This window comes from Canis lupus, chromosome 18, assembly GCF_003254725.2.
Source record: "Canis lupus dingo isolate Sandy chromosome 18, ASM325472v2, whole genome shotgun sequence".
Lineage (NCBI taxonomy): Eukaryota > Metazoa > Chordata > Mammalia > Carnivora > Canidae > Canis > Canis lupus.
This window is the reverse complement of record NC_064260.1, coordinates 6,749,722-6,776,812: the sequence shown is the minus strand read 5'-3', so window position 1 is coordinate 6,776,812 and position 27,091 is coordinate 6,749,722. Positions and strand designations below refer to the sequence as shown.

At 37.8% G+C, this 27,091-nt stretch overlaps 1 protein-coding gene across 5 annotated transcripts in view; it reads left to right on the top strand.

Annotated features, from left to right (window-relative positions):
* The window catches only part of HECW1 (HECT, C2 and WW domain containing E3 ubiquitin protein ligase 1), a 448,536-nt gene that overhangs the window by 296,363 nt on the left and 125,082 nt on the right, over positions 1-27,091 (top strand). For all 5 annotated transcript variants that reach the window (XM_049096371.1, XM_025449281.3, XM_049096372.1 and 2 more), the window contains one exon: positions 1,453-1,622. In XM_049096371.1, coding sequence (XP_048952328.1) covers positions 1,453-1,622 — 170 coding nt within the window. The remainder of the gene's footprint in view (positions 1-1,452; positions 1,623-27,091) is intronic.

The following is a 27,091-nucleotide window of genomic DNA, read 5'->3' as shown; positions in this document are numbered from 1 at the left end:
AAGTCTGTACAAAACCTGCACACAGATGCTTATAGCAGCTTTATTCATAATTGCCATAACTTGGAAGCAACCAAGATGTTCTTCAGTAGGTGAATGGAAGAATGATATGGATGCAGATAATGGATTGATGTTCATTGCTAAAAGGAAATGACCTGTCAAGCCAGAAAAAAACATGGAGGAATCTTAAATGCGTATTACTGAGTGAAAAAAAAAAAAAGCCAATCTGAAAAGGCTACATGCTGTATGGTTCCAACTATATGACACTGTGGGAAGGGCAAAACTGTGAAGTCAGGAGATCAGTGGTTGCCTGGGGGTGGGGCTAGGGGAGGAGACAGGGGAGGCAGAGCATAGAGGATTTTTAGGGCAGTGAGAAATATTCTGTATAAACTTTAATAATGGATACATTTGTCAAAACCCATAAATGTACACCACCAAGAGTGAACACTAATGTAAACTATGGACTTTGAGCAATAATGATGTCATTATAGGTTCACCAGTGGTAACATATGTACCCCTCTAGTGGGGATGTTGGTAATGGGGGGGCTCTACATATGTGAGGCAAGAAGTATGCGGGAAAATTTGTACTCCCTCTTAATTTTGCTGTGAACCTACAACTCCCCCCTCAAAGTCTTTAAAAAAAAAATCAGTTGACAACATTAGCATGTGTCTAAGTTAAAAAGCAAAAGGAAGAAGAAACTCAGTACTTTTGTTACTAAGGCAGAAAGCCAACCACTTCCGACTTGCCATTCTTATGTCCCTGTTGAAATGCTTGAGAAAAACAATTATTTGTACAAACCTGCAGAAACAGCAGGAGCCTGTAAAACTATTCAACTACCTTCCAGAAACCAAGAGGAAATTTCATTAACCAGAGCTCAGTGAAATCCTGAAGCCTGAGAGGGATGCCATGCAGGATGGGCAGCATGGGGCTGGGGAAGGAGACAAAATCTCTTGTTAATTGGTTCCCATTTTGGTCCTGCCATGCAGACATGGGATGATAGACCTACTGTATTCATTGTGAAACTATAGCCCTTGGTTTTCTCATGTCTCCACTTTGCAGAGGAATTTTCACCTAGATCCATAGAATGTTCAAAGTTGAATGCCTTGCCTCTATGTCCACCAAGTTTCCTGATGTGACCTCACACCCTCACCCCAACCTGCCCTAGGAATGCTGGAAGTCCAGTCCAGGAAGGGCCAACAGTCTTCTCTTAAAACACACAGTGACCACAATGCCAATTGTTTTGATTTCTTACAAGGAATGGTTTTAAACATGCCAGTAAATGTTCTATATAATGGGCTCTCGCAGCCCATATTTATAATGAGGTAGAAAACAGTCTAAAGATTGGAAAGGCTTTTCCATATTTTAGATGGACTTTTCTCCTTATGTAAGGTCTGATATTATGATCTTTAACCTCACCAAAACACACTTAAGTCAAAATGTTCCTTATTTTATAGATTTCCAGGCCATGGGGTTGAAGAAAGGGATGTTCTTCAACCCAGACCCTTACCTGAAGATTTCTATTCAGCCTGGAAAGCACAGTATCTTCCCTGCCCTCCCACACCACGGACAGGAGAGGAGATCCAAGATCATAGGCAACACCGTGAACCCCATCTGGCAGGCCGAGGTGAGTGCTGTGGGCTCTTAGAAGAAGCCTCAGTAGCCAACTGAAACCACTGACCATAAAGCAGCTCACATGCTATCTCCTCCTTCCTTGGAGCCTCAGAATGCTGCTGAGCTCATGGCTCTCTGGTCTTAGAAGGGAGCTGTGTTCTCTAGGGGTTGTAACTCACGGATCTTTATGGAGCCCCTCAAGGCAATACCAGGAAACTGTTTGTGGCAGCTACACTCAGTAGCCCTGTTACAGCTTCTTCCTCTGATTCGGGATCTGCGTCTGAAGGCAAGACACCCTCTCTCTGCCTCTGTGTGGGAGAAGGAAGAGAAGCATTTTGATCTGAGCATTCTTACACTCTTCCTACATATGCAGTCCTTAGGCAAGAGTGCCAGATTTTAAATGCATCCCTCTTAGAACAACGTTCCAGAGATTCTGGAGGTTAGGGAATCCAGAGATTCCCAGGATAGGTAAATCATTAAGCCCTAGAATATCCCTGGGATTTACATATTGTTTGATCTAAATAGATATGAATCCTAATTGTGCATCCCCTCTTCCTGGTCTGAACAGTGCTAGGCAACTTACAGGAGGATTGGACAGTTTGTTCTATCTCATGAAGACCCATCTCCACTCCCAAATGTGACGTGAGGATGTTTCTCAGCACTGGCCAGGAATGAGGACATTCCTCAGCAAAGCCACATGCATGTCAGGCTTGGCCTTACAGCGACTAAGTCTTCTCCTAGAGAACTAGCAGAAAGTTGTCACAACCCATCTAGCAACCTAGCTCACATGCTTTAGCTTGAGGGTGTGACCTGTTAACCATGTGGACTGGGGAGCAGGGAGGCTTAGGGCCTGGGAGGGGCTACAGTATAATGTCTGAGTTAAAAGCACAGCTTTGCACTTACACAAACCTTGGTTCAAATCCCAGCATGGCCTATTACTAGTTATATAGATTTAAGGGGCGGGGAGTGGGGGTGACTGGGTGACAGGCACTGAGGGGGGCACTTGATGGGATGAGCACCGGGTGTTATGCTATATGTTGGCAAATTGAACTCCAATTAAAAAATGTAAATTAATTAATTAATTAATTGATTAATTTAAAGAAGAATTCAGTCATCCTCAATCTGGGCCTCAGGTTACCTTCATCAGACTGTTACTGATGGAAATGTGCTACCTGAGGAAATGTGCTACCTGAGGCACTTGCTTTGGGCAGGTTTCCTTCCTTCCTTTATTCTTCAGAGTAGATGATCTCTGCTGTGGACTTTTCAAGCATTCTTGAACAAGAAAGTGAGATTAGATATTTGGGGGCAAGTCTTGCTCATTATCTCTTAAATTACACCCCCAACTTCCAAGACTTAATTAACCCTGACCCAGGCCCTACAGAGGAGCAATGTTACAGCTTTGAAGTTAGAGCAACATGAAGGAAATGGAATTGCACTTAAACTTCCTACTACTTTGGTTATCAACAGATTCTAAAGCACTGTGAGTACCAGTAGCATGGAATAATGAATCTTAAATTATTTGTTCTTTCAGTCCTGGCTATTCTCACCAATTATTTCTGGTCTCTTCACTGCATTCCTGGGGATAATACAAGATGCTACAGGAATTTATAGTACATGAAAAAAAAAGGCTTCTCTCTTGTGAAGAACCTCAGAGCAACTTGTTCTAAAACATTTAGTCATAAAGGTATTATAAGTCTCAAAGAATATTTCAAAACCCCAGCGCCATCAGAATGTTTTGGTTTGGTTTGATTTTTTTGTCTAAAAATTTCAGCTAGAATCCACTGTAAGTTATGAAATAATTTGAGTCTTTAGTCAAGATTTACTTCACCCTGGAAAGATCCCAGCAAACTCTCACTAGTCCTCTGCTTTTGACCTCCTGCACTCTATCCAGTGTCCTGTGGTTAAAGTCGGTGTTTTCTTTTTTTAAGATTTTATTTATTTATTCATGAGAGATAGAGAGAGAGGCAGAGAGAGAAGCAGGGTCCATGTAGGGAGCCCGTTGTGGGACTTGATCTCAGGCCCCCGGGATCATGCTCTGAGCCTAAGGCAGACGCTCAACCATTGAGCCATCCAGGTGCCCCTAAAGTCAATGTTCTAAAACAAGTTTTACCACATCTCTTCCCAATGAGGCTCAGATTGAGGATAACTGATTTCTCAAGTTAAACATCAAGTAATTTGACTGAAGATCTGCACATTGAACCCCTAAATGCTCTCCTATACAGAACATTCAAGGCTTCTGCTGACTCTGCATTGCTTACTACTTGAGTCAGTGATGGGTTGCATTTGGCTCTAAGCTAGCGAAGTGGGGTCAGCTGAGATATTTCTCACAAACAAGAAGTCCAGAGGGAGGTGGTCCTGGCAGCGTAGCTACTCATTACACCAAGGGACTCAAGCTCTCTGGGTCTTCCCACTGCACCTGTTAGCAGATGCCTCCCACCCTCCTGTCTTAAAGCCTCAAACTCAAGCTTCAGGCAAAAAGGCAAAAAGCCTCCTTTTTAGGCTTTGCATTTTTATTCTGTAAGAGAAGCCCTTCCCTCCCCTTATGACCTGTCACAGACCCTCACTTGTTTGGGAAAACCTAGTGCTTTGATTCCCCAACTGTCCACTAGGGAGGGCGAAAGGAGAAGGTGGTTGAACATGGGTTTTGAATAAGATAATTTATAGCATGTGCAATGTGCTTCAGCTCCACTCCCCAGCACCTTATACCTCAGACATTATGTTAAGGCCGCTCGCAGTAGCTCTGTCTCCCACTGCCCCTCATGCTTTCACATGCCTGCATAGATTGTCTTTCCTTATATCTGCTTAAAATGTACATTCTCAATGAATCCAACTTAGCAACTCCTGTTCAGCCATCAAGACTCAGCTAAAATGCCACCTCCCTCATGGGCCACTCCTTGACTCCCCACTTAGGCCTTAGGAGGAAAGTGCTCCTTTCTCTCTGTCCCTTTGTCCAGATCTCTATCATACTGTCTTTATTTGCACATCTGTCTTTCCTGTGAGCCTTTGGGTCCTCAAGGGAAGGAATCATATCTAATTTTTCTTAGCATCTCCAGTTCCTGGAGCCTAATAGGTGATATAAGGCTTATATAGGGCGTACTATGCCCAACCAGTGTAAACATTTTATATGATTAACTCAATCCTCACAACAACCCTATGAGATATATGCTATTATTATCCCTATTTAAAGATGGGGAAACCAAGGCACAGAGAAGTTAAGTAATTTTCCCCAGGTCGCAGCTAATAAATGGCAGAACTGGAATTTGAAGCAGGTCATCTACCTTCAGAGGTTGATACTAATCAGTTTTGTGTATAAGTGGTTGTGGATAAATTCTGGAGAGAGTATCCAGAGATTTTATCAGATACTCAAAGTGATCAGTATAACCCCTCCCCTTCAGAAGAAAAATAAAGTATAAATCTATAGCATTGGATAATAAGGCTGAAGGCAGTTATCAAAAAGCTTAATTTGGTCTTTCAGCTAATCATACAAACTATTACTTCTGGAGGATAAGTTTTAAAGATCAATGAGAACTTTGTTAATGGAGAAAGGCAGGTGAAGTTCTTATGGCTGATTATTCATTTAAGGAATGTTACTGAGTATCTAATCTGTAGTAGAAATAGAAACCTCTGAAAGGGCACAAAAAAGATTGGCAGGTAAGACCACTCAGCCTGGTAGAAGGAGACAATACAATAAAATAAATGTTCTAATCAAGGTATGGACAGAATGCAGCAGAATGCTGAGGGAAGACTTCCCAGATGGTGTGCTGTGGGACTTAGGTCTTTTTTTTTTTTTTTTTTTTTTTGGGGGACTTAGGTCTTGATGCATGATGAGGCATTTCTGGGGAGTGGTTGAAAAGAAAGAAAGAAAGAAATGCCATGTGATTGGAGCTCATAGTATATACAGACAGGTGATGGCTGTTGGGCTGGGCTTCCTCCAGTTGCACACATCCAGCATGGTTCTCTTATTTCTTACAAACAAAACCTTGGGTTGGGTTCTGGGTCTCATATAGCACTTTGGTGAATGAAGTGAAGATTCCCTCTTCCTACAGATTTCATGCACATCTTTAAATTTCTATGCAAGCAGGTAAGTGAGAACCAAACTCTTCTACTTTCTGTATATACTTGCTAACATACAAAGGATATTCATGAGAAATAATTGAAGTTACCTGAACTTAAGAGCAAGAATATCCTTAATATATAGTTTAAATGCTTAATATATTTCTGTGATTAATGTTGCATTAAAATCTTATGTGATTTTTTCAAATTTATGCAAGTTCAAACTTGAAACATATGTTTTTGCTGATTAAAACATGCTACATCTTAGAAAAATTACAGTTACTAGCAGAATTTTAAAATGAGAAGGGAAAATAGAGGAATACATATTAAATGTAATGTCAACTAAAAAACTTTTTTAAAGAAGACTACCATGTTGATTGATCTTTTTTTATTATTATTACTGTAATTAGAAACTATTTTCACCCAGGGAAAACTCTCCTTGATTTTCAGGTCTGTTTACTTTCCTGAACGGATTTAATAAGCACTTATAAAATTATAGCTACACAGAGAAGTTAAATAGAAAATGGCAGAACTGAAGAATCTTGGGTTATTTAATCAGAGTGCCTATGTGAAGAGTATGTTTAAACCTCTAAATCAAACAAGGAACTCCTAAAAGCAAATTCTCAGAAATATCATGTGGATTGAGCAAATATTTAAATCAAGCCTGGGGCCATGGTGTTTGTCAGCCTCCACTCCATTCTCTGTCTCAGCCCTCAAAGCGAGGTGGATTAATCCCACACGTGTACACTATCAGCCTCCTTCAATCTGGTCACAAGATTAGAAGACAAGATATTTCCTCCTAGAGCTTATATTCTAATGTAACAAAACAAAACAAAATATAAACTAACAAGATAATTGCAAGGGAAAATATCAACACTAAGGAAACACATTGTAGCGTGATGTGCATGATGGAGAGGAGCTAACTTAGATGGCCATGGTCCAGGGAAAGCCTTTCTGAGTTGTTGTCACATGAACTGAGAAGCCGGATACACAAAGACCTGGTTAGATGTATGTTGCAGATAGAGGAAGCAGCTGGTATGAAGGGCCTGAGTGTACCAAGCTTGGCATATTTAAACAACAGAAGGAAGGTCATTGGGGCTGGAGAATAACCATGTGTGAGGGATGGGAGTGGGATATAAGATGAGGCTGGGAAGAGAGGCAAGGACCAGCATCTTGTAAGTCATGGAAAGTGGTTGGGATTTTATTATAAATGTGATAAAAAGCTATTGGAGTAGGGAAGCATCATTCTCTGATCAAAATTTATGTAAACTTTCCTGCTGCCATGTATGAAATGGATTATCAAGAATCAAGAATGGAAGCAGTTGATATCTGCTTCTGGCTGTCATGGAGCAGCATGTGGCACACTAACACAAAACACCTTTCCTAGCCAGAGAAAAACTTTTTTTAAAAAGCATTTGTGATACATGAGAGGATGGTCAGGATAACAGGACTTGTGTGATCAAGATCCTGGAGAAAAAAGAATTTCAAGTGAACCAACTTTCTGCAACTGCTTTTTATAACAGGGATAGGAAAGTAGGCCAAAAGCTGTTGAAGATCAAAGAGGAGTTTTCTGTTGCTTGACTGCTGAAAAGATAACACTTGAAGTTTGGATCCACCAAGGGGAGGTGTCTAGCAAAACCCTAGATTCTCAGTTAGACCCCTGGATGGCTATAGTGAATGAGCAGGGCCCGCCAATGATAGAAAAATTCAAAATAGCCCAAGCAGCCCAGTCAGGCCCTCATTAGTTAAAATACTATCTCACCTCAGTAACAAGAGGAATGGACCATGGATGACTATTATTGGAGCTATCAGAGATAGATTTTAAATACTATTTTATGTTTTTAAACTTAAGAAGTGGAACACCTGGGTGGCTTAGTGGTTGGGCAGCTGCCCTCAGCTCAGGTCGTGATCCTGCAATCTGGGATCAAGTCCCACATCGACCTCCTGCAAAGAGCCTGCTTCTCCTTCTGCCTATGTCTCTGCCTCTCTCTCTCTATGTCTTTCATGAATAAATAAATCTTAAAAAAAAAAAAAACTTAAGAAGCTAGACATAAATAATAAAAATACAACTAAAAAATGCCCATCCACTTTGAAAATTAAGCAAAAACTCCTAAAATATCTAGGAGTCAAGGAAGAGATGATTAAAAAAAAAACTAGAAAATATTTTGAAGTGAGTAATATTAATATATGACATACCTAAACTTGTGGGATGCAGCTAAATTAGAAAACAAGATCTCAATGATGTGAGTTTCCATGAGATTAAACTATTATCCCAGTAACTTGAAGATGAATGCCTTAATCACTGAATTAGAAAACAAATACATGATAGAGAAAGCTATCAAAAACTACAATAGTGATTGCATGTATATTGAAAAAATGAGTATCATGAAAATATTCATGCTAATAAATTTGAAAATTTAGAATAAATGTGAAAAACTCTACATGATGTTTTTATCATTATCATCTTTATTAAGGGACAATTTACAAACATAAATAGAATTCATTACATACAACAAAAAACTGTATGAATTTAAAGCAAACAGTTTAGGGGAGCACCTGGGTGGCTCAGTTGAGTATTGGACTCTTGGTGTTGGCTCAGGTCATGATCTTAGGGTCATGAGATCCAACCCCTTATCAGTCTCCATGCCCTAAGAGTCTGCTTGGGATTCTCTCTCTCTCTCTCTCTCCTTCTGCCCTTCCCCAACATAAATAAATAAATAAATAAATAAATAAATAAATAAATAAATAAATAAATAAATATTTAAAAATAAAGCAAATGATTTGGTTAACTGGGTTGCAGGATACAAGGTTAATATATAAAAAGTCCACTGCTGTTCTGTATACCAACAACGAACAAATGGAATTTGAAATTAAAAGCAATGCATTTATATTACCATCCCCAAATGAAACATTTAGATATATATCTAACAAAATTTGCATAATACCTATATAAGAATAACCACATAACTATATAGAATGAAATCAAAGTACTAAAAAATGAATATATAGTCCATGTTCAAGGATAGGAAGTATAATATTGTCAAGATGGTAGGTCTTTCCAAATTCATCTATGAATTCAGTGTAGTCTTAAAACCCTAGCAAGTTATTTTATGGATATTGACAAACTGCTTCTAAAGTTTGCATGGAGAGGCAAAAAACCTAAAATATCTAACACAATATCAGAGGAAAACAAAATTGGAGGACCGATGCTACCCAACTTCAAGGCCTATTGTAAAGCTGTAGTATCAAGAAAAATGTGGTATTGGGGAAAATGGAGCGAGCATCAATGGAACAGAGTAGAAAGCCCAGAATTAGACCTCCACATAGTCAATTGATCTTTTACAAAGGAATAAAAACAATACAATGGAGCAAAGATAGTCTTTTCAACAAATGGTGCTGGAACAACTGGAAATCCACCTACAAAGAAAAGAATCTGAAGAGGGCACTTGATGGGATGAGCGCTGGGTGTTATATGTTGGCAAATCGAACTTTAATAAAAAAAGAAAAGAAAAGAAAAGAATCTAGAGACCGACCTTCTACTCTTCACAAAAATTAATTCAAAATGGAGCATAGACCTAAATGTAAAATGAAAAATTATAAAACCTCTGGAAATTAACATAGGAGAAAACCTAAATGATCTTGGATTTGGTGATACTTTTTTAAATATTATACTAGAACCATGATCCTTGAATGAAATAATTGACAAGCTGGACTTCATTCAAATTAAAACTGCTCCCTTAAAGACTATATCAAGGGAATTAGAAGATATTTCTCCCACAAACTGGGAGAAAATATTTGTTAAAGAGGTATCTGATAAATGACTATTATCCAAAATATACAAAGAACTCTTAAAACTCAACAAGAAGAAAACAAACATTCGATTTGAAAATGGACCAAAGATCTTGACAGGCACCTCACCAAAGATATATGGATAGCTAATAAGCATATGAAAAGATGCTCCACATCTTATGTCATCAGGGAAATGCAGATTAAAATAACAATGAGATACTACTGCACACCTACTAGAATGACTTAGATCCAGAACACTGACAACGCCCAAGATGGAGAGGATGTGGACCAACAGTAATTCTCATACATTGCCAGTGGGCTTGCAAAATGGTACATTCACTTTGGAAGACAGTTTGGCAATTTCTTAAAAACTAAACAGCTCACAAAATGATCCAGCAATCAAGGTCCTCCGTATCCAAGGGATTTGAAAACTTATGTCCACACATGAGCCTGCACAAGAATGTTAATAGCACCTTTACTTATAATTGCCAAAAAACTTGGATGCAACCAAGACGTCTTTCAGGAGGTTAATAAATCTGTGGGAGATCCAGACAATGGAATGTTATTTAGCACTAAAAAGAATCAAGCTATCAAGTCATGAAAAGATATAGTGGAAACTTAAATACATATTACTAAGTGGGAAAAAATGTGAAAAGACTACATACTGCATGATTCCAACTCTCTGACATTCTGGAAAAGGCAAAACTACAGATACAGCTAGTAAAAAGGGTCAGTGGTTGCCAGGAATGCATAGCGGGAAAGGGTGAATAACAAGATTTTCAAGGCCATGAAAATACTTGATATATTATGATGATGGATATATTTCATTTTACTTTTGCCCAAACCAATAACATATACAACAGGAAGAATGAACCCTAAGATAACCTGTTGACTTTGGGTGATTGTGATGTGTCAGTGCAAGTTCATCCTTGGCTTAAAAAAAAGAAAGGTGCCATTCTGGTTAGTGAAGTTGATGATGGAGGGGACTATGCATGTGGGAATAGGGAAAATCTTGTGCCTCCCTCTTGGTTTTATTGTCAATCTAAAAGAGCTCTAAAAAATAAAGTCTTTTAAAAATTACTTTGGCTCCTCTGGGTTTTTTGCATTTTATTACAAATTTTAGAAAGATCTTTAAATCTCAAGAAAAGAACTTTTGGAATTTTATTTGGAAATGTGTTGAATATTAATTATTCTAATCTATAAAATGATATATCTCCACTTATTTAGGCCTTTAATTTCTCTCAGCAGTGTTGTGTGGTTTTCAGTATAGAGGTCTTGCATGCTTCTTTTTTTGGTCTATTATAAGTGGAATATTTTTTCATTTCATTTCCAATTATTTGCTGCCTATGTATAAATTTTTCTATATTAATTTGAATTCTGCAGTCATACCAAATTATCTTACTGATTCACTAGTTATTTTGCGTGAGGATATTTCAGTAAACAATCATACTACAGCAAATAAAAGTAATTTTACTCAATCCTTCCTAAACATACGCTCTTAATTTGTTTGTTTTGCGGTTTACCTTATTGCAATGTCCAGAGCCTCTAATACAATGTTGAGTTGAAGGGGTCACAGAAGGTATCTCTGCTTTATTACTGATATTAGGGCAAAAGCATTTAATAGCTCACCACAAAGTATGGTGATACTAGATTTTTTTGTATAGATGCTCTTCATCAGCTTAAGAATGTGTCCTTCTATTCCTAATTTGCTGAGAGCTCTTTTTAAAATCATAGATCACGTTAAATTTGGTTAAATACTTTTTCTACACCTGTTGAAATGATTCCATAATGTTTCCCCTTTATTCTATTAATACGGTCATTTACCATGATTGATTTTCTAATATTAGATCAACTATGCATTCCTAAGATAAATTCTACTGGGCCAAATGTATCATTATTTTTATGTATTGTTGGGTTTCTTTTACTAATATTTTATTAAGGATTTTTGCATGTACATTCATGAAGAATATTGATCTATAGTTTTCTTGTATTAGTCTGGTTTTGGTAAGATTGTAATCTGATTTTATGAAATGAGTTTTGAAGTTTTCTTTCTTTTATATATTCTGGAAGGATTTGTGTATAATTGTCATTTCTTCTTTAACTGTTTAATAGAATATATGAGTGAATATATGAGTTACACTGCAGTTTTAAAATGTGTGAGAAAATGTTAAAAATAGAAATAAGGCCTTTCAGGTTAACTATTTTTACATACATAAGCTGTTGTAATTTGTGTCTCTCAAGAAATACTGACATTTTTCTTCATGCTATTTTTTATAGGATTGTTCCAAACAGTGTTTTATCGTCCTTTAATGTATGTAAATTTATTAAGGGTTGTACTTTTCTCATTTTTTAAAGGTGAACTGCATTTTCTCTTTTTTTTATTAACTAATCTGGATATGAGTTTTTAAAATTCAATTAGCCAACATATAGTAAGTACATCATTAGTTTCAGATGTAGATATGGGTTTATGGGTTTTGTTGATTTTTTTTCAAAGAACCAGCTCTTGACATTGATAATTTTCTCTATTTTTCTTTGTTTTCTATTTCTACTCTAATTTTTTTCTCCCTTTTGTTGCCTTCTTTCTACTTACTTTAGGGTTCTTTTGCTCTTCTGTTCCTAGATTCTTAATGTAACATTTTAGAATTATTTTTCTTTCTAATGTGATCATATATAGCTATTAATTTTCTTCCAAGTGGTAGTTTAGCTGCATTCCATAAAATTTATATCTTTTCATTTTTATCATAATCCAATTCAACATATTTTCTAATATCCTTCTTCGACCCATGGATTATTTTGAAATGGACTGTGTAAAGTCCAAACTTTAGGATTTTCTTAAATATTTTCTTGTTACTGATTTCTAATTCAATTTTATTGTGGTCAGAAAATATACCTGGTATGATTTCAACCTATTTAAATACATTGAATCATGTCTTACAGTCCAACATATGGTATATTTTGGTGGATTTATTACATGCACTTGGAAAGAATATGTATTCTATTGTTTTATGTAGTAGTCTGTAAAAATCAAATTCAAGGTACTGTTCTTATTGACTAGCTTTTTATGAACTGCTGAGGAAAGGATGATTAAATCCCCTGCTATGATCATGGAATTATCTATCTCTCCAAATCCACCAACTTTTTGCTTTATATATTTTGAGGTTCTCTGGTTAGGTACCTGCAAAGTAATGTGGTCCTGATGAATTAGCTTTTTTGACATTATGAAATACATCTCTTTGAAATATCCTATCTTTGGAAATACCCTTCGTCTTGAAGGCTATTTTATCTCACATTAATATAGAATTCCAGCCTTCTTATGTTAGATATCTGAATGGTATACCTATTTTTGTCCTTTAATTTCAAGATATTTTCAAGATATGAAAAAGGCGCATATCCTGTAGACAGTTTTTCACCTACTATGATAATCTCTGCCTTTAAATAAGAATCTTTAGTTCATTGTCACTTAATGTAATTATTCATATAGTTGTATTTAGATCTATTTTTTATTCTCCGTTTTCTGTCTTATTCTTTTCTGTTTTCTTGCTTTCTTTTTGTATTATTTGAATACTTTCTAGAATTTTAATTCATCTATTGGATTTTTAGCTATACATTTTTTGCATTACTTTCTTTGTGGTTGCTTTAGGGTCTACAATATATCTTCTTATGTTTTCATTATCTACGTTGACTTAATATCATAACACTTCACAAAAATGTGGTGATATCTCAACAGTACTTACCTGCATTCACCTGTGCCCATGATCCTTCATGTTATAGTTGCCATATATAGGACTTACAATACATTATAAGCCCCACATGATTATGTTATAGTTCTTGCTTTATTTTTTTTTAAGATTTTATTTATTTATTCATGAGACACACAGAGAGACAGAGGCAGAGACACAGGCAGAGGAAGAAGTAGGCTCCATGCAGGGAGTCTGATGTGGGACTCCACCCCAGCCAGGATCACGACCTGGGCCAAAGGCAGATGCTCAACTGCTGAGACACCCACGTGCTCCAAGACCAGTTTTAAGGCCAAGTGTGCCAAGTTAAGGATAGAGATGTTTCTATGGGGAACACTGAGCCCTGTTAAAGCCAGGGAAAGAGTCAGTGGTGGCCTCACCTACATTGTGCTTTCATGAATACTGTGCTGCTGAACATCTTCCTTCAGCAACGATGTGGCAGAAGTTTCCACCAAAGTACTAGAGGAACTACTGGCCAAGGGACTAGATATGCACAGCTAGGGAAACCATAAAAAGAATGAAATCAGGACTCCTGGATGGCTCAGTTGTTGAGCATCTGCCTTTGGCTCAGGATGTGATCCCGGGATCGAGTCCCACATAGGGTTCCCCTGCATGGAGCCTGCTTCTCCCTCTGCCTGTATCTCTGCCTCTCTCTCTCTGTCTCTGTCTCTCTCTCTCTTTCTGTGTCTCATGAATAAATAAATAAAATCTTAAAAAAAAAGAACAAATAAACAGACACATGTATTTAGGGGCACCTGGGTGGCTCAGTCAGTTAAGCGACTTGTCTCTTGATTTCAGCTCAGGTTGTAATCTCAGGGTTGTGAGATCAAGCACCACATCAAGCTCCACACCAGGTGTGGAGTCTGCTTAAGATTCTATCTCTCCCTCCTCTCCTCCTCTCTGATAAAAAAGAATCAGACATATGTATTTTAAAGAAGTTAAGAAAAAGTATAGTCTCTTAGCTTCCCCCATTTGTTCCCTATTTCTAATGCTTTTTATTCATTTCTGAAGATTGAATTTCCTTTGGGTATCATTTCCCTTCAGCATGAAATCCTTCCCTTGGCATTTTTTGCAGAGTGAGTCTAGGGGGAAGTTCTCTTAGTTTTTTGTTTAGCTGAATGTTTTAACTTCATCTTCATCTTGGAAGATATTTTCACTGAATATAAAATTCTGGGTGACTGGTATTTTCCCCCCAACACTTTAAAAATGTAGTTCTACTGTGTTATTGTCCCCATAGTCTATAGTAAGAAATCAGCAATAATTTGAATCCCAGCTCTCCTGTATGGAAGGTGTCATTTTTCTTTGGTTAGTTCAAGTTTGTCCCTTTATCTTTGGTTTTCAAGTTTGATTACAACATTCCTAGGTATGGTTTTTATATAACTTTTCTAGGGCTGCCATATACAGAAACATATTATTTCATGGTTCTGGAGACTAGAAGTCCAAAATCAAGGAGTAAGCAGGGTTGGTTTCTTCTGATTGCTCTGAAGGAGAATCTGTTCCATGCCTCTGCCCTAGCTTCTGGTGATGCTGGCAGTCTTTGTCATTCCTTGGCTCATAGATGTGTTGCTCTAATTTCTGCCTCCTTCTTCACATGGCGTTCTCACCATATGCCTCTGTGTCCATATTCTTCTCTTCTTATAAATACAACAGACACATTGGATTAGTGCCCACTCTAATGACCTCATTCTAACTTGATTACATCACAAGGACTATTTCCAAATGTGATTACATTCTCATGTTTAGGGCTTCAACACATTTTTTGGGTAACAACACGATTCAACTCATAACAGTTTTCTTCTCATTTATTCTATTGCCTCACTGAACTTCTGGGATCTATAAACTTATGTTTTCATCAAACTGGTGAAGTTTGGCCATCATTTCTTATAATATTTTTCTGTTGAATGCTCTCTCTCCTTTTTTCTTGGACTCCACGTATTATAAGCTAGACCTTTAGGTATTGTCCCACAGGTCTCTAAGGCAATTCTCTCTTCTTGTAATTGGATCATTACTATTGATCTTTCTTCAATTTTACTACCACCTCCATTTTATTATTATCTCTATTCAATGATTTTTTTTTCATAGATTAGATTTTTTTATTCTAAAATTACAGTTTGGTCTTGTTTATGTTATTTATGTTTTGCTGATGATGTTTCTTTCTATTTGTTCATGACAAGTATATTTTCCTTTACCTCACTGAGTGTAGTTAAAATAGATGCTTTAAAGCATCTATTCTACATATGTGTCTAACATATGTGTCTTTGTTGTTGTAGTTATTTGTTATTTTGTTGTTTTTGTGATTGCAGGCAGTTAACTTAGTTAGGCCACACTGCCGTGAATGTGATAGGTAGCAGTTCAGATTTCAGTTCAGTTCTTTAAGACCTAACTCCAAACTGATTTCATTTTCCCTGTGCATCTATGATTCTACAATCAGCCAGAAACTTGGGCTAAGTTTCAAAAAATAATAATAATTTGGCATTTTCCTTCTTTGCCTTTCTTCTTTCTGGCATTCTTCTTTCACTTTTTGGTGATGCTGATTAGAGCAGGCTCCTTTGCCTGGTTCTCCCAGCCAGAAAGGTGGTAAGGTTTCTCACCACTATTGGAGTGATTATGGCTGCATTTAAGTCAAAGACCTCCAGTTTCTTATTTCAGTGAACAAGTTTTCACAATTCAACCGTATCATAAACAATCCTTTTACATTTTTCTGGACATTGCCAGAATTTGGATTTTTTTAAAACAATAGCTAGCTGTCTTCTGACGTATTATTTTAAGCATGCTATTAAAATTTATTTAAATTTGGGACACGTGGGTGGCTCAGCAGTTGAGCCTCTGCCTTCAGCTCGGGGCATGATCCCGGAGTCCAGGATCTAGTCTCATATCCAGCTCCTTGCATGGAGCCTGCTTCTCCTGTCTCTGCCTCTCTCTCTCTGCCTCTCTCTGTGTCTCTCATGAATAAATATATAAAATCTTTATAAAAAAAATAAATAAATAAAATTTATTTAAATTTAATAAAGGAGAAAAATCATGTTTATCTCAGTAGATCCAGAAAATGTAGACAAAATTTAATATTCACTCCTAATTTTTTAACAACTTTCAAAAAACAGAAGAGAACTTCTTCACTCTGATAGAGGATTTAAAATATTAAGAATAAAATCTACAGTAAACATCATGTTGAATACTTTACCTTAAAATTGAGAACAAGGATATGTGCTTTAGCCACTTCTATTTAATTTTTTACCAAAGATCCAATGTAATAAGGTAAAAATAAAGAAAGAAAATATATCACAATTGGAAAGGAAGACTGTACTTATTTTCAAATAACATTGTTGTATAAGTGAGCAGTGTAAAATAATAAACTGTTAGAATTAATAAGTGAATTTAACAAGGTCACTAAATAAATAAAAGGTTAATATATGAACACAAACTGTGTTTCTACATGCAAATAGAAAATAAAATTTTTTAAAAGATACTATTTACAGTAGCACCACAAAACATCAAATACCTAGGAATAAATCTAACAGAAAATGTAAAAGGCCTTTTTACTAAGTACTGCAACATGTCTAAGAGAAATTTAAAACAGCCTAAATAAAAGAAGAGATATTATTAGAAAATCCAATATTGTGTGGTGTCAATTCAGTCTCAAGTTGATCTGTGGATTCAGTGAAATCCCAATCAAAATTCTAAGAGGTATTTTTAATGTTACTTGACAAGCAATTCTAAATCGAGATAGAAATAGGAAAGGCCAAGAATAGGCAGGGAAATCTTAAAAAAAAAAAAAAAAAAGCAAAAAGACTTATGCTTCCAGATGCCATAATAAATATAAAGCTAAAGGAATTAAGATAGCATGCATTGGCTTAGAATAGACAAATAGCTAATTGAATAGATTAGAATAACAAATTGGGTACACGCATAACATCACTGTTTTATGACAATAGTGATCCTGCAATGTAGTAAGGGAAGGATAGCCTGTTCAAAGTTTGGTGTTGAGTCAATGTGCTATCCATATTTTAAAAAATGAATCTTGAATGCAGTTTCATATCACACGCAAAAATCAATTCCCATAGATTGTAAATCTAGATATGAAACTTTAACAATAAGGTTTCTAATTCATAACATATGAGAACTCCTTTATGACCTTGTGGAAGCCAAAAAAAAAAAAAAAAGCTCTTATGCAGAATATGGAACGCATTAACCATAATGCAAAGGCTTAGTTAATTGGATGACATTGAAATTACAAATGTCTATTCATCAAAATTCTACATTAAGAGCAAGCCAAAGAGTGGGAAAATATATTGAACTATCTAGATAGCAAAGAACCAGTATCTAGAATGCACACACTACCTCTACAAATCAAGGAAAGGACAGACACTAACAGGTAAATGGACCAAAGACTTGAACAGGCACCTCACAAAGGAGGTTGTCCAAATGCCAATAAATATATAAAAAGATGTTCAGCTTCATTAGTCATCCAGGACTAAAAATTAAAAGTGCAGTGTGATACCACTGCACACCCACCAGCATGGCTAACATAAAGGAAATGGACAAAAACTAATGCTGATGAGGTATGGAACAAATAAGACTCACAATCCACATATGCTGGGGGTGGGTTGAGAGGGAGGAAGGGGAGAAAGAGCATCAGTTAGGAGGCAGTTGCAGAAGCTAGGTGGGAAATGATGAAGTTGGACCAGAATGGTGGCTTCTGGTGAACATGGAGAGAGGTATAGGTGTAGATGTAATTAGCCATTATGCTTCACTTTTGTCTAGTGGCTCCCTTCAATAACCCCCCCAGCTAACATGCACTTAAAATAGGGCTCTAGCATGTGAGAGGAACTTCAATTGGTGCAGGTAGCTCAGGACAGCTTCTAGCGCTGGGGCTGGCTAGGAGTCCAGAGTAGGTACCAGCAACCAAAACATTACTTTACAGTTAAGCAAACCACAAACCACTGCCCTGACAATTGGAGGGGTCAGATGTGGGCATAAACGCATAAGAGTCAAGCATGGGCTCACCATTTAGAGTATTCTTCTAGATGCCAAGTTCTAATAGGTTTTTACCAGTTCTCACATTTAATCACCCCAGGAACATCAGAAGTAGGTAAGAATGAGACTGTCAGAGAGATTGCCAAAACCCGACCAACCAAGCAGAGCAAGTGGACCAGGTTAGTCTACAAGCCTGATCCTCTAGAGATAAAGAGCCTGGCTAAGGCCCATGATCTGTAAGGACAATCGCTAGATGTTTACTGTAATCAGTGAGCCCTAACCGGTTTTAACCAAACTCTTGTTGGTTTAAACTAGAGTGTTAACGTCAGTCCTGATTGATTAGAAATTGAAAGGTAATTTAGCCAGAAGTTAAATTATACTTTTAGCCTGGACTTGGTGAACAGTTTCATGAACCCAAAATCACATTTATGGGGGAAAAAAAACATTAGTCAAAATGCAAAAGATGGGCACTGGTGGTGAGTATGAGACAAGCCCTAGCCAACAGTCCTGTCCCAGGTCTATAGTTTTTTAAAAGATTTTTTTAAGTTCCCTCATATAGACAACAATCATCTAAGCACCAAATCAGTTATTTTAGTTAATTAAACCAGGAGCTGAACACTTTTCTGAAAGGAACTCATGAATGGAATACCTACATAAAAACACAAGGGGTTCGACTCCAGTGGTACTGCCTCTGGTACCCAGGTGACACCTGAGACTCATGCACTGAACTTAGAGGCACCTAGTTTGATGTCAACTGGCTGAAGTATGTCTTATCTGTTAGCAACATTGAAAACTGAGGAAATAAGTAGAAGTGGAGGTTTTGAGAATGTAGTAAAACCCAATGCCTTTTAATTTCTCATGGAGAAATAGAGTGAGCTAAGGACTGGCTCAGCACATCCATTGGTGGGGTCAGAGTGTGCTAGAGCCAACTCATGTGGGCTCACAGAGGCCACTATGCACATCTCTTCCCAGCATTTAGTGAAGTTATCTGTGTAGGAGTATTTACACCAAGAAAACTTGCAAAAAATACAAATCAGAGACAGAATTGGGTAGTGCCTCTTTCACTGATCGAAATTTGTTAAGCTAATGTCATCCAATAGGGCTGATACCAAAATCAAAGGTGAGGCTGGAGTTAGTAAGAAACAGACCTAAGTGGATTTCCAAGCATAGTGACTTGAGAAGTGAAGAAATCAAGTACAGGTAAGTCAAAGAGGAGGATTTAGGAACCAAGGAAGACAAGGATAAGGGATGAGGGAGGGCCAGAGGAGAGACGCTTTGGGGAATTTAAGAGGTAGTATGCATAGCCATACAAGATGCTTGCATTTATTTTAAAGAATGGGAAAAAAAAAAAAAGCTAGTGGGGCTAAACCATAGAAACTCCAAATCCTGTGGGCTCTCTTTCCTTATTCATTTGTCAGAAATTCTGCTTCAGCAAGACCCATCATCTGACAATGATCCTGTCCTTTTAGGGGGCCTACAGCAGATCCCCATCTTTGCCTCCCTCATGCTTGCCTTGCAGGAAGTAATGCCTGTGCCCTAGGGACAAATCCCAACTCCTGTCAGGCTTTAATCTGTTTAGCTTTGTCAGCTTTTTTGGTGCTTTAGGTAATTAACCTGGAAAACAATTAATAAAGATATATGAACAAAAGCAAATATAGACAGCAGTATTTTTAATGTTAAAAAATATCAGGAGAAAATCAATAGAGTTCTTGTCATTTTATCAATGACTTTAATTTGCAGTTTTATTATAACTGTATTATTGTGTTAGGCTATTGATTTCATGTATTATGAAATTATTATTATGGCACTACCATGATTAATCAGCTAATCTCACATTTTCTGGGGTTTTGTTTGTTTTAAAGAGAATATATTTATGTTGAATAGTCTTCTGGTAAACACTTAGGCAGCTATTTATATCCATCTTTGGCTAAAGAACCATTATACTTAAAAGAGGCATTACTAGGTATGGGTATAGCTTAGTGCATTTGTAAAGAGACATACAGACAGAAGCAAGACAGCACAAGTCCAGTGATTTACAGAGTGATTGAAAGGAGATGATATCATGCAGCCCACATATAACATGAAAAAACAGTTGTCAAAACCACCGGATGGTGCAAGGAAGAGGAGGGAGCCTGGCCCTAGTTGTTGGACCAGCTCTTTAGATATGGAGCCTATAGTGACCTGACTTTTCCTATGAGCACGTAAATGCCAAATCTGAGGCCACACAGCATATATACCCTTTTAAATAGTCACCTCTCTTGTCCTGGAAACATATAAAATGCATACAATATAGCAAGATAAAATATATTTTAATATAAGTGAGGAAAATGAAATCAGAAAAATTTTTTAGTACAAAGATAAAGTTAGCATAGAAAATGAATGTTCAAAGTTTTATGCACCCTCTAGGAAAACATTAGGAATGAATGAGGAGAAAAGGGGTTCTAATCTCAGAGGAATGGCACACAGGTAGTCCTCAGCCTGGAAGACACAGTTGATATTTTTCATACAAATGCTGTTTTTGATTTGCAGCTAAGTTTATTTAGGATTTTTGCAGCCATCTATGTAAATACGATGTCTTCAATTTTCTTGTAACATTATAGAGTTTGTATCAAAGATGACTTATCCTCAGCAGATCATTTGGGTAGCTGTCTCTTTTTCTTAATCTTTTTTTTAAAGATTTTATTTATTTATTCATGAGAGGCAGAGATACCAGCAGAGGGAGAAGTAGGCTCCATGCAGGGAGCCTGATGTGGGACTTAATCCCAGGACTCCAGGATCATGCCCTGGGCTGAAGGCAGGCACTAAACTGCTGAGCCACCCAGGCACCCTCTTTTTTATAATCTTTAATTTCTTTGAACAGTTTATATTAGATAATCTATTCCCAGAAGTTTTAGTAAAAATTACTTGTAAAGTGACTTGGTGACAAAATGTTTGACTCCTAACTCAATTATATAATATTATTTATTCAGGTTTCCTGTTTCCTCTTGAATCTGTTTTAAAATTTTTCTAGAAAGTACCTATTATATATGTTTTCTATGTATTTCTATGAAGTTCATAAAAATATGTACAAAATGCACACAAATGAATGTTCTGACAATGATCCTGTCCTTGTCAGAGGCTATATGCTATGTGTAAATGATTTTTATGTCTCTTTTTATTAATCTGATGCCATGATTTTATTCATCTAAAAGTCCCTGAAAATTCGTGGCTGGTAAAATCTCCAAGTCTTTATTATTTGAAAATGTTTTTATTTTTACTTCAACCTTGAATGAGAGTTTAATAGGTATAAAACTCTACATTGATGGTTATTTTTCCTTCAGCACTTTGAACTATAACTGGACGCCAAACACCAATATCCCAAACTATGATCTACTTTACAGCAGTCTACCATGCAATAGCGTGCACACACACACACACACACACATGCGTGCACACACATGCATGCATGCATGCACACATGAGAGGTGCCACAGTCAAATATGGAAACATTCCATTCTATCTTGCAGATTCATGGTGTGCATTTGTATAATTAAAACCCCTACATCACCTGCCAGTAAAGAACTATTCCCGCTGTTTAGCCCAGTGCTTCTTATTAGAGCTTTCTCTCTTTTTTCTTTTATTTTTGAGGGGCAGGCAGTGGAACGCTCACCATCCTATGGCAACCAGTTCAGGAGATACTACAGTACACTGAATTAAATACTATCAACAAATAACTCCACATACATATTCAGAGAGTCTCATCCTGCTGTTACTTACCCTACTTTTTTTGTGTTAGGTTCCTATTACTATGCAACAAATTATCACAAATTTATCAACTTAAAACCACAGCTATTTAATATCTCACAGTCCTATAAGTCAGAAGTCTGGGCTCAGCCTAACTGGGATCTCTGCTCAAAGTCTGAGAGGCTGAGATGAAGGTGTTAGCGGACCTGTGTCTTCATCTAGGCTTGTCTAGAGGAAAGATTGTTCATAAGATCATGAGGGTTGTTGGCAGAATTCAGATCTCTGCTGGTTGTTGGCTGAAGACCACTCTCAGCTACCAGGGGCTGTTCTCTGGTCCTTGCCATGTGGCTCTTTCCATCATCGAAGCCAGTAATGAAGATTCTCCCTTGCATCGAATCCCTGTCATGCTTTTCATCTCTCTGACTTCAAAAAGTGACCAGTCCTTTTTAAAGGTCTCACCTGATTGAGTCAGGCCCACCCCGATTATCTTCTTTTGTATTAATTCAAAGTCCATTGATTGGTAATGTAATCATGGATGTGACATCCGTCATGTTCACAAGTCCCACCTACACTGTGGAGGTGATAATATGGGATGAGTGGGGAAAGGAGAATCTGGAGGGGGTCATCTCAGAATTCTTCCTACCTCATTTATTATTCATCTTTAACAGCCAGTGAGTATCCACATCGTGTATCCAAATGAAGAGTTTCACTTTGCTTTTATTTCAGAGAAGTCCACTGTAGTGTAATCCTTAGGTTTTCTGTAGAACAATAGTGTGGCTTGGGCACTGACATTTCAGTCTAGTGTTCATAGAATATTTTGGCTCACCCACAAGCTTGGATTGTATTTCACTTTTGCACCATTGGTGTCTCATATGGAGTGGAATTACTTCAAGAAGTAGCCAGCCATTAATCACCTCATTTATTGATGTGTTCAATGCAAAGGTAATATGTGGCTTCTGCATGCAAAAAGCTTTACTAAAAACAGATAGTACATGTGCATTCTTATCAACCAACCAACCACAAGAAAATAGACTATAGAGGGGATATTGAAGCAGAAGAAAGAATCACTGCCTTGGTTGGTGGTTCCCAAAGTCAGAAGAGGATTCACAGAATAGACTTTATGTGAATGGGGTCTTAGAGCATGAGTAGGAGGTTGGCATGGTAAGGAAGTTGGGAAGGAACAACTTCCAGGCAAATAGTAAGTCTTGAAAATATATGAAAGAAAATGAGGTCTTCAGGTAACAAGTATGTTAAAGGGACTTGGAAAGGTTGGCAAGAGCTGGATACTTCACTAGGAAATTTAGATTTTTATCCTGTAAATGAGAAGAAAAAGGAAGTTGTTATGCAGGAGAATGAAATGATCAGACCTGTGTTTCAGAGACAAACCTTTACTGGCAAGCATGAAAGAGAAGCTGAAGACAGGGAGACAGTGGCTGTGCCTAGGCCAGTGCAGCCAGTGAAGAGGGAGAATGGAGAGTCAGTAAGAAAGTTGAGATTCTGAATGACTGGATAGGGGCGTCTGCAGGTGAGAGAGCAGTCAGGGTGGCCCCAGGTGCGCAGGTGAGGAACCACATCAGTGAAGATGACAATTTACCAACAAAGCATGTGCAGCTGCTGAAGATGAAAGAGGAGCTCTTTTCTTTCTCCTCTGTTAAGGGTACCATAAAGTAGGGACAGAAAGCTTAGTTAAGTTGCTTATGATCACACAGCAAATTTTAGTCTTTGTTTCCAATCTAGTAATCTAATCCTGTTTCTTCTTTATAGGAGTTTAAGGGCATCATCTCCAGGAACAAAAGATTAGAGATATAGATGCAGATAAGATTATGGGTATAGATACAGATATAGATAGAATACATGTGCATATAATATATACTTTTTCATTTTATATATTTTATGTGTAATATGTAATCATATTCACATTACATATTTGTATGCACACACATACAGATCTTGCTTCCCACTCAACCAAGCCGCAAGTAAATCTTGGCCGAATTTTGCCATAGCGGTACCTACAATTAAAATTAATAATACTCTATTCTGAAGCTGAAGATTCTTAGAAGCTCGTATGGAGTTACTTGAGGCTCTGCCAAAATTTAGTTCATTTGCTCTTAGGCATACGAAGAAATGGAAACTTTCTATATATCACAAATTTGCAAGAGCAAAACAGATTCCCTGCAGTTACAAGGCTCATGTCCCAGCAGAATTATCTCTAGCACTTCCTTCCTAGCACGGAGTCAAGCCACACATCGCTTAAAGGGGCGGGTCTTCCCCTACACTTAGACTCCTGGGGCACCACTTCTTAGTATAAAACCCTGTGATGTTGCTAGGGGAGACAAAAAAGTTCCTCTTGATTCAATTATTGCTCTACTGGTGGAGTTTTTCTATCCTTGACTTTAGGCAGCCCTGCTTTCAAGGGCCCTTTTTAAACTTAAAGAATAGTGCCACCACCTGGATTGAAAGCCATGTACCATGCAAGATTCCAAGGAAGAGTAGCTGCAGTTTGCATGCTCCATTTACTTTTTTCCTGCTCTCCTCCTCCTTGAAGAACTTCTGTACAAGAAGCAGCAGACCTGGTCCATTTAAGTTTCATTAGCAATGAATAATAGTGTTGGCTGAGTGATTCGAGGCAGCCTTTTGTGAACAGAGCTGGTGTCTTATTTCCCCATCATGCCCCACTGCAATAGAGGAAAGCCAAACCAGATGCCCCTTCTAACTGACCTGCTTCACCAGACCATGAATTCTATAATCTTGGCTTCTAGCTGGTGTCCCTGCCTTTCTCCTGGATAACCTCCTACTTCTTCAAAAGCAAAGTTAACCATCCTTACCACTCTTCAGTTCTCAACCTTTCCCAACTTGCGTAAGTTTATAAATAAAACACTACTTCTGCTACCAAAGACTGGGGTCATCTTTTCTCATACTCTAAACACCCAAGTGAAAAATACTTTCCAAATCATGTGGAACGTGTCTCTTAAATTTCTGACAACTATTTCCTCATTTTTTATTATCCTATCATCCTCACTTTGATATCTATGTCATCTTAGCTACATTGAGGCAATAATGAATCCTGTTATTCACTTGGACGTGACCAGTAAAGACCTTTCTATCTGTGGTAACATATTCCCTTTCTACCCAAGACCTACTATTCTTATGAATTATCATGCTCCATATAAATGACCTATCAGACGTCCTAGTTTCCTTAACCTTCTTACTTTCCTTGACCTGCATTTCCATTCATCACCAGCCACCCATTCCAATGTTTACACCCTGGATCTTGTTAAAATATCACAAGGTCTCCAGGTCTCTCTTTACAGTCAACTGTCCTTCCCTACCCAACCCTTTATTTCCATTACCCTGTTCTCTGATTACTTTGGGACATCCAGTCGTTCAGCCCCTCTCCATTCCTAACTATCAGTCCTCCCACGTACTCTCAATCCTGGGAATCCAATCTTGGAAATTTTTGGCCTCTTTCTCTCACACATGCCATGGCTCTCACTGACATTTAGCCAGGCAACGAATCTGTCACCCTCTCCTCCTTCCCTGCTAGGCTTTCTCCCCATATCTCACTTGTCTCACCTGACCTGCCCATCCTCAGGTCTGACATATATATATGGGCTACCTCCTCAGCACTACTACATTCCTCAAATGCAAGACGTCAGGGTATCTGTTGTTTGCATGATTCAGATCCTTCAGTTGCTCCCAGATGCCTTTAGAATAAGTCCAGCCTCTGGCCAGGAAGCTGTTTATGGTCTGGATCCTACTTCTCTATCTGGTTGTATCTCACAACATGACCCCCACTAGGACCCAGACATACTAAGCCACCCACAGTCCCCAAAGAGACCTGTACATTCTGTGAATTTCAATCCCTTGCCCATGCCACTCTCTCTCCCTGGGACATTCTTCCCACATCTTCTTGACCTGGCAGATGTCTGCTTATGTGTTCAGATTCAGTTAAAACTTCACATCCTCTGGGAAGTCATCTCTACTTGTCCATCAGGCTCCTCCCCATCATCATGGCTCTTCTTTCTATTCATCCATCAGGATGAGCCTTTGGGGATCCTCACTCTAGCACTTCCTATCTTATGGTGGTCTACTTTCAGTGTAAACATTGTGACTCTTAAAGTTAGAGATCTATGGCCCCAGGACTTAAGGGTGATGCCATGCCATCAGGACCTAGCTCAGAGCCAGTGCTCTGCAAGTGTTTATGAGTAAGTGTATAACATTCCCCTTCTTCTGAGTCATTGGTTCCTTTATTAGTGACACTCCTAATTTCTGCCTCAATTGCCCACTGTAGAACTGCTGCCAGTTTACATAATTGCCAACTAAATATTCCTGTTAGTTAGCTACTCTTTTTATTTCAATGAGTTCAATTCATGGAAGTTCTTTTTATAAAAGATCTGCCTCATATTTTTTTTTCTGAGGCAAAATGGAACATAATAAATAAAGTATCTTCTTTCTACATAAATAGCCTATTGAGTAATGGTGCAAACCAAAATAAATAAATCCCCCCACCGATTGCAACAGCAGTCCTAACATCTCTCTGGAAAACTGAAGATGGCAGGCCTACATCAGTGGTTCTCAACAAGGGTGATTTTGTTCCTCCGGGGACATTGGGGAATGTCTGGGGACATTTTTAGTTTTCATAACTAGGTGTTATTGGCACCTGTTGGGCATAGAGGCTCACTACCATGCACTGTTATTATTAAGAATGCCAAGACCAAAATAAAAAATTATTAAACTAGGGATTGAAGAATAGGTTATGAATTACTGGACTAAATATTTAAGCCACAGAAAAAGATTTAGATTTGATCTAAGGAATATTTTCCTAACAATGAGATTATTTGAAGTTAAAATGGATTATTATTGAGAGAACTATGGCTCTTCACTCTGGGTGCACAGAAAAGTAAACTGGGAAGCTTGAAACACTACCAGTGCCCAGTTCTACCCCCAAGGAAATCTAATTTAAGTAGTTAAAAATGGGATCCAGTTATGGATATTTTTGTGAAAGCTCCCCAGATTATTCGAATGAGAGCCAGAACTGAGTACCAATGGCGCAAAGCAAAAAATAAGAGTTCCAACAACCTGTGCTTAAGCAAAATGTTTACTTTGTGTTTGAAAGCTTACTTTTGTGTCAAGTTTACTTTTAACCAAAAAGAGGTTTGATGCTGTAGGAGTGCTGCATGTATCACTCCAGCTTACATCCAGGTGT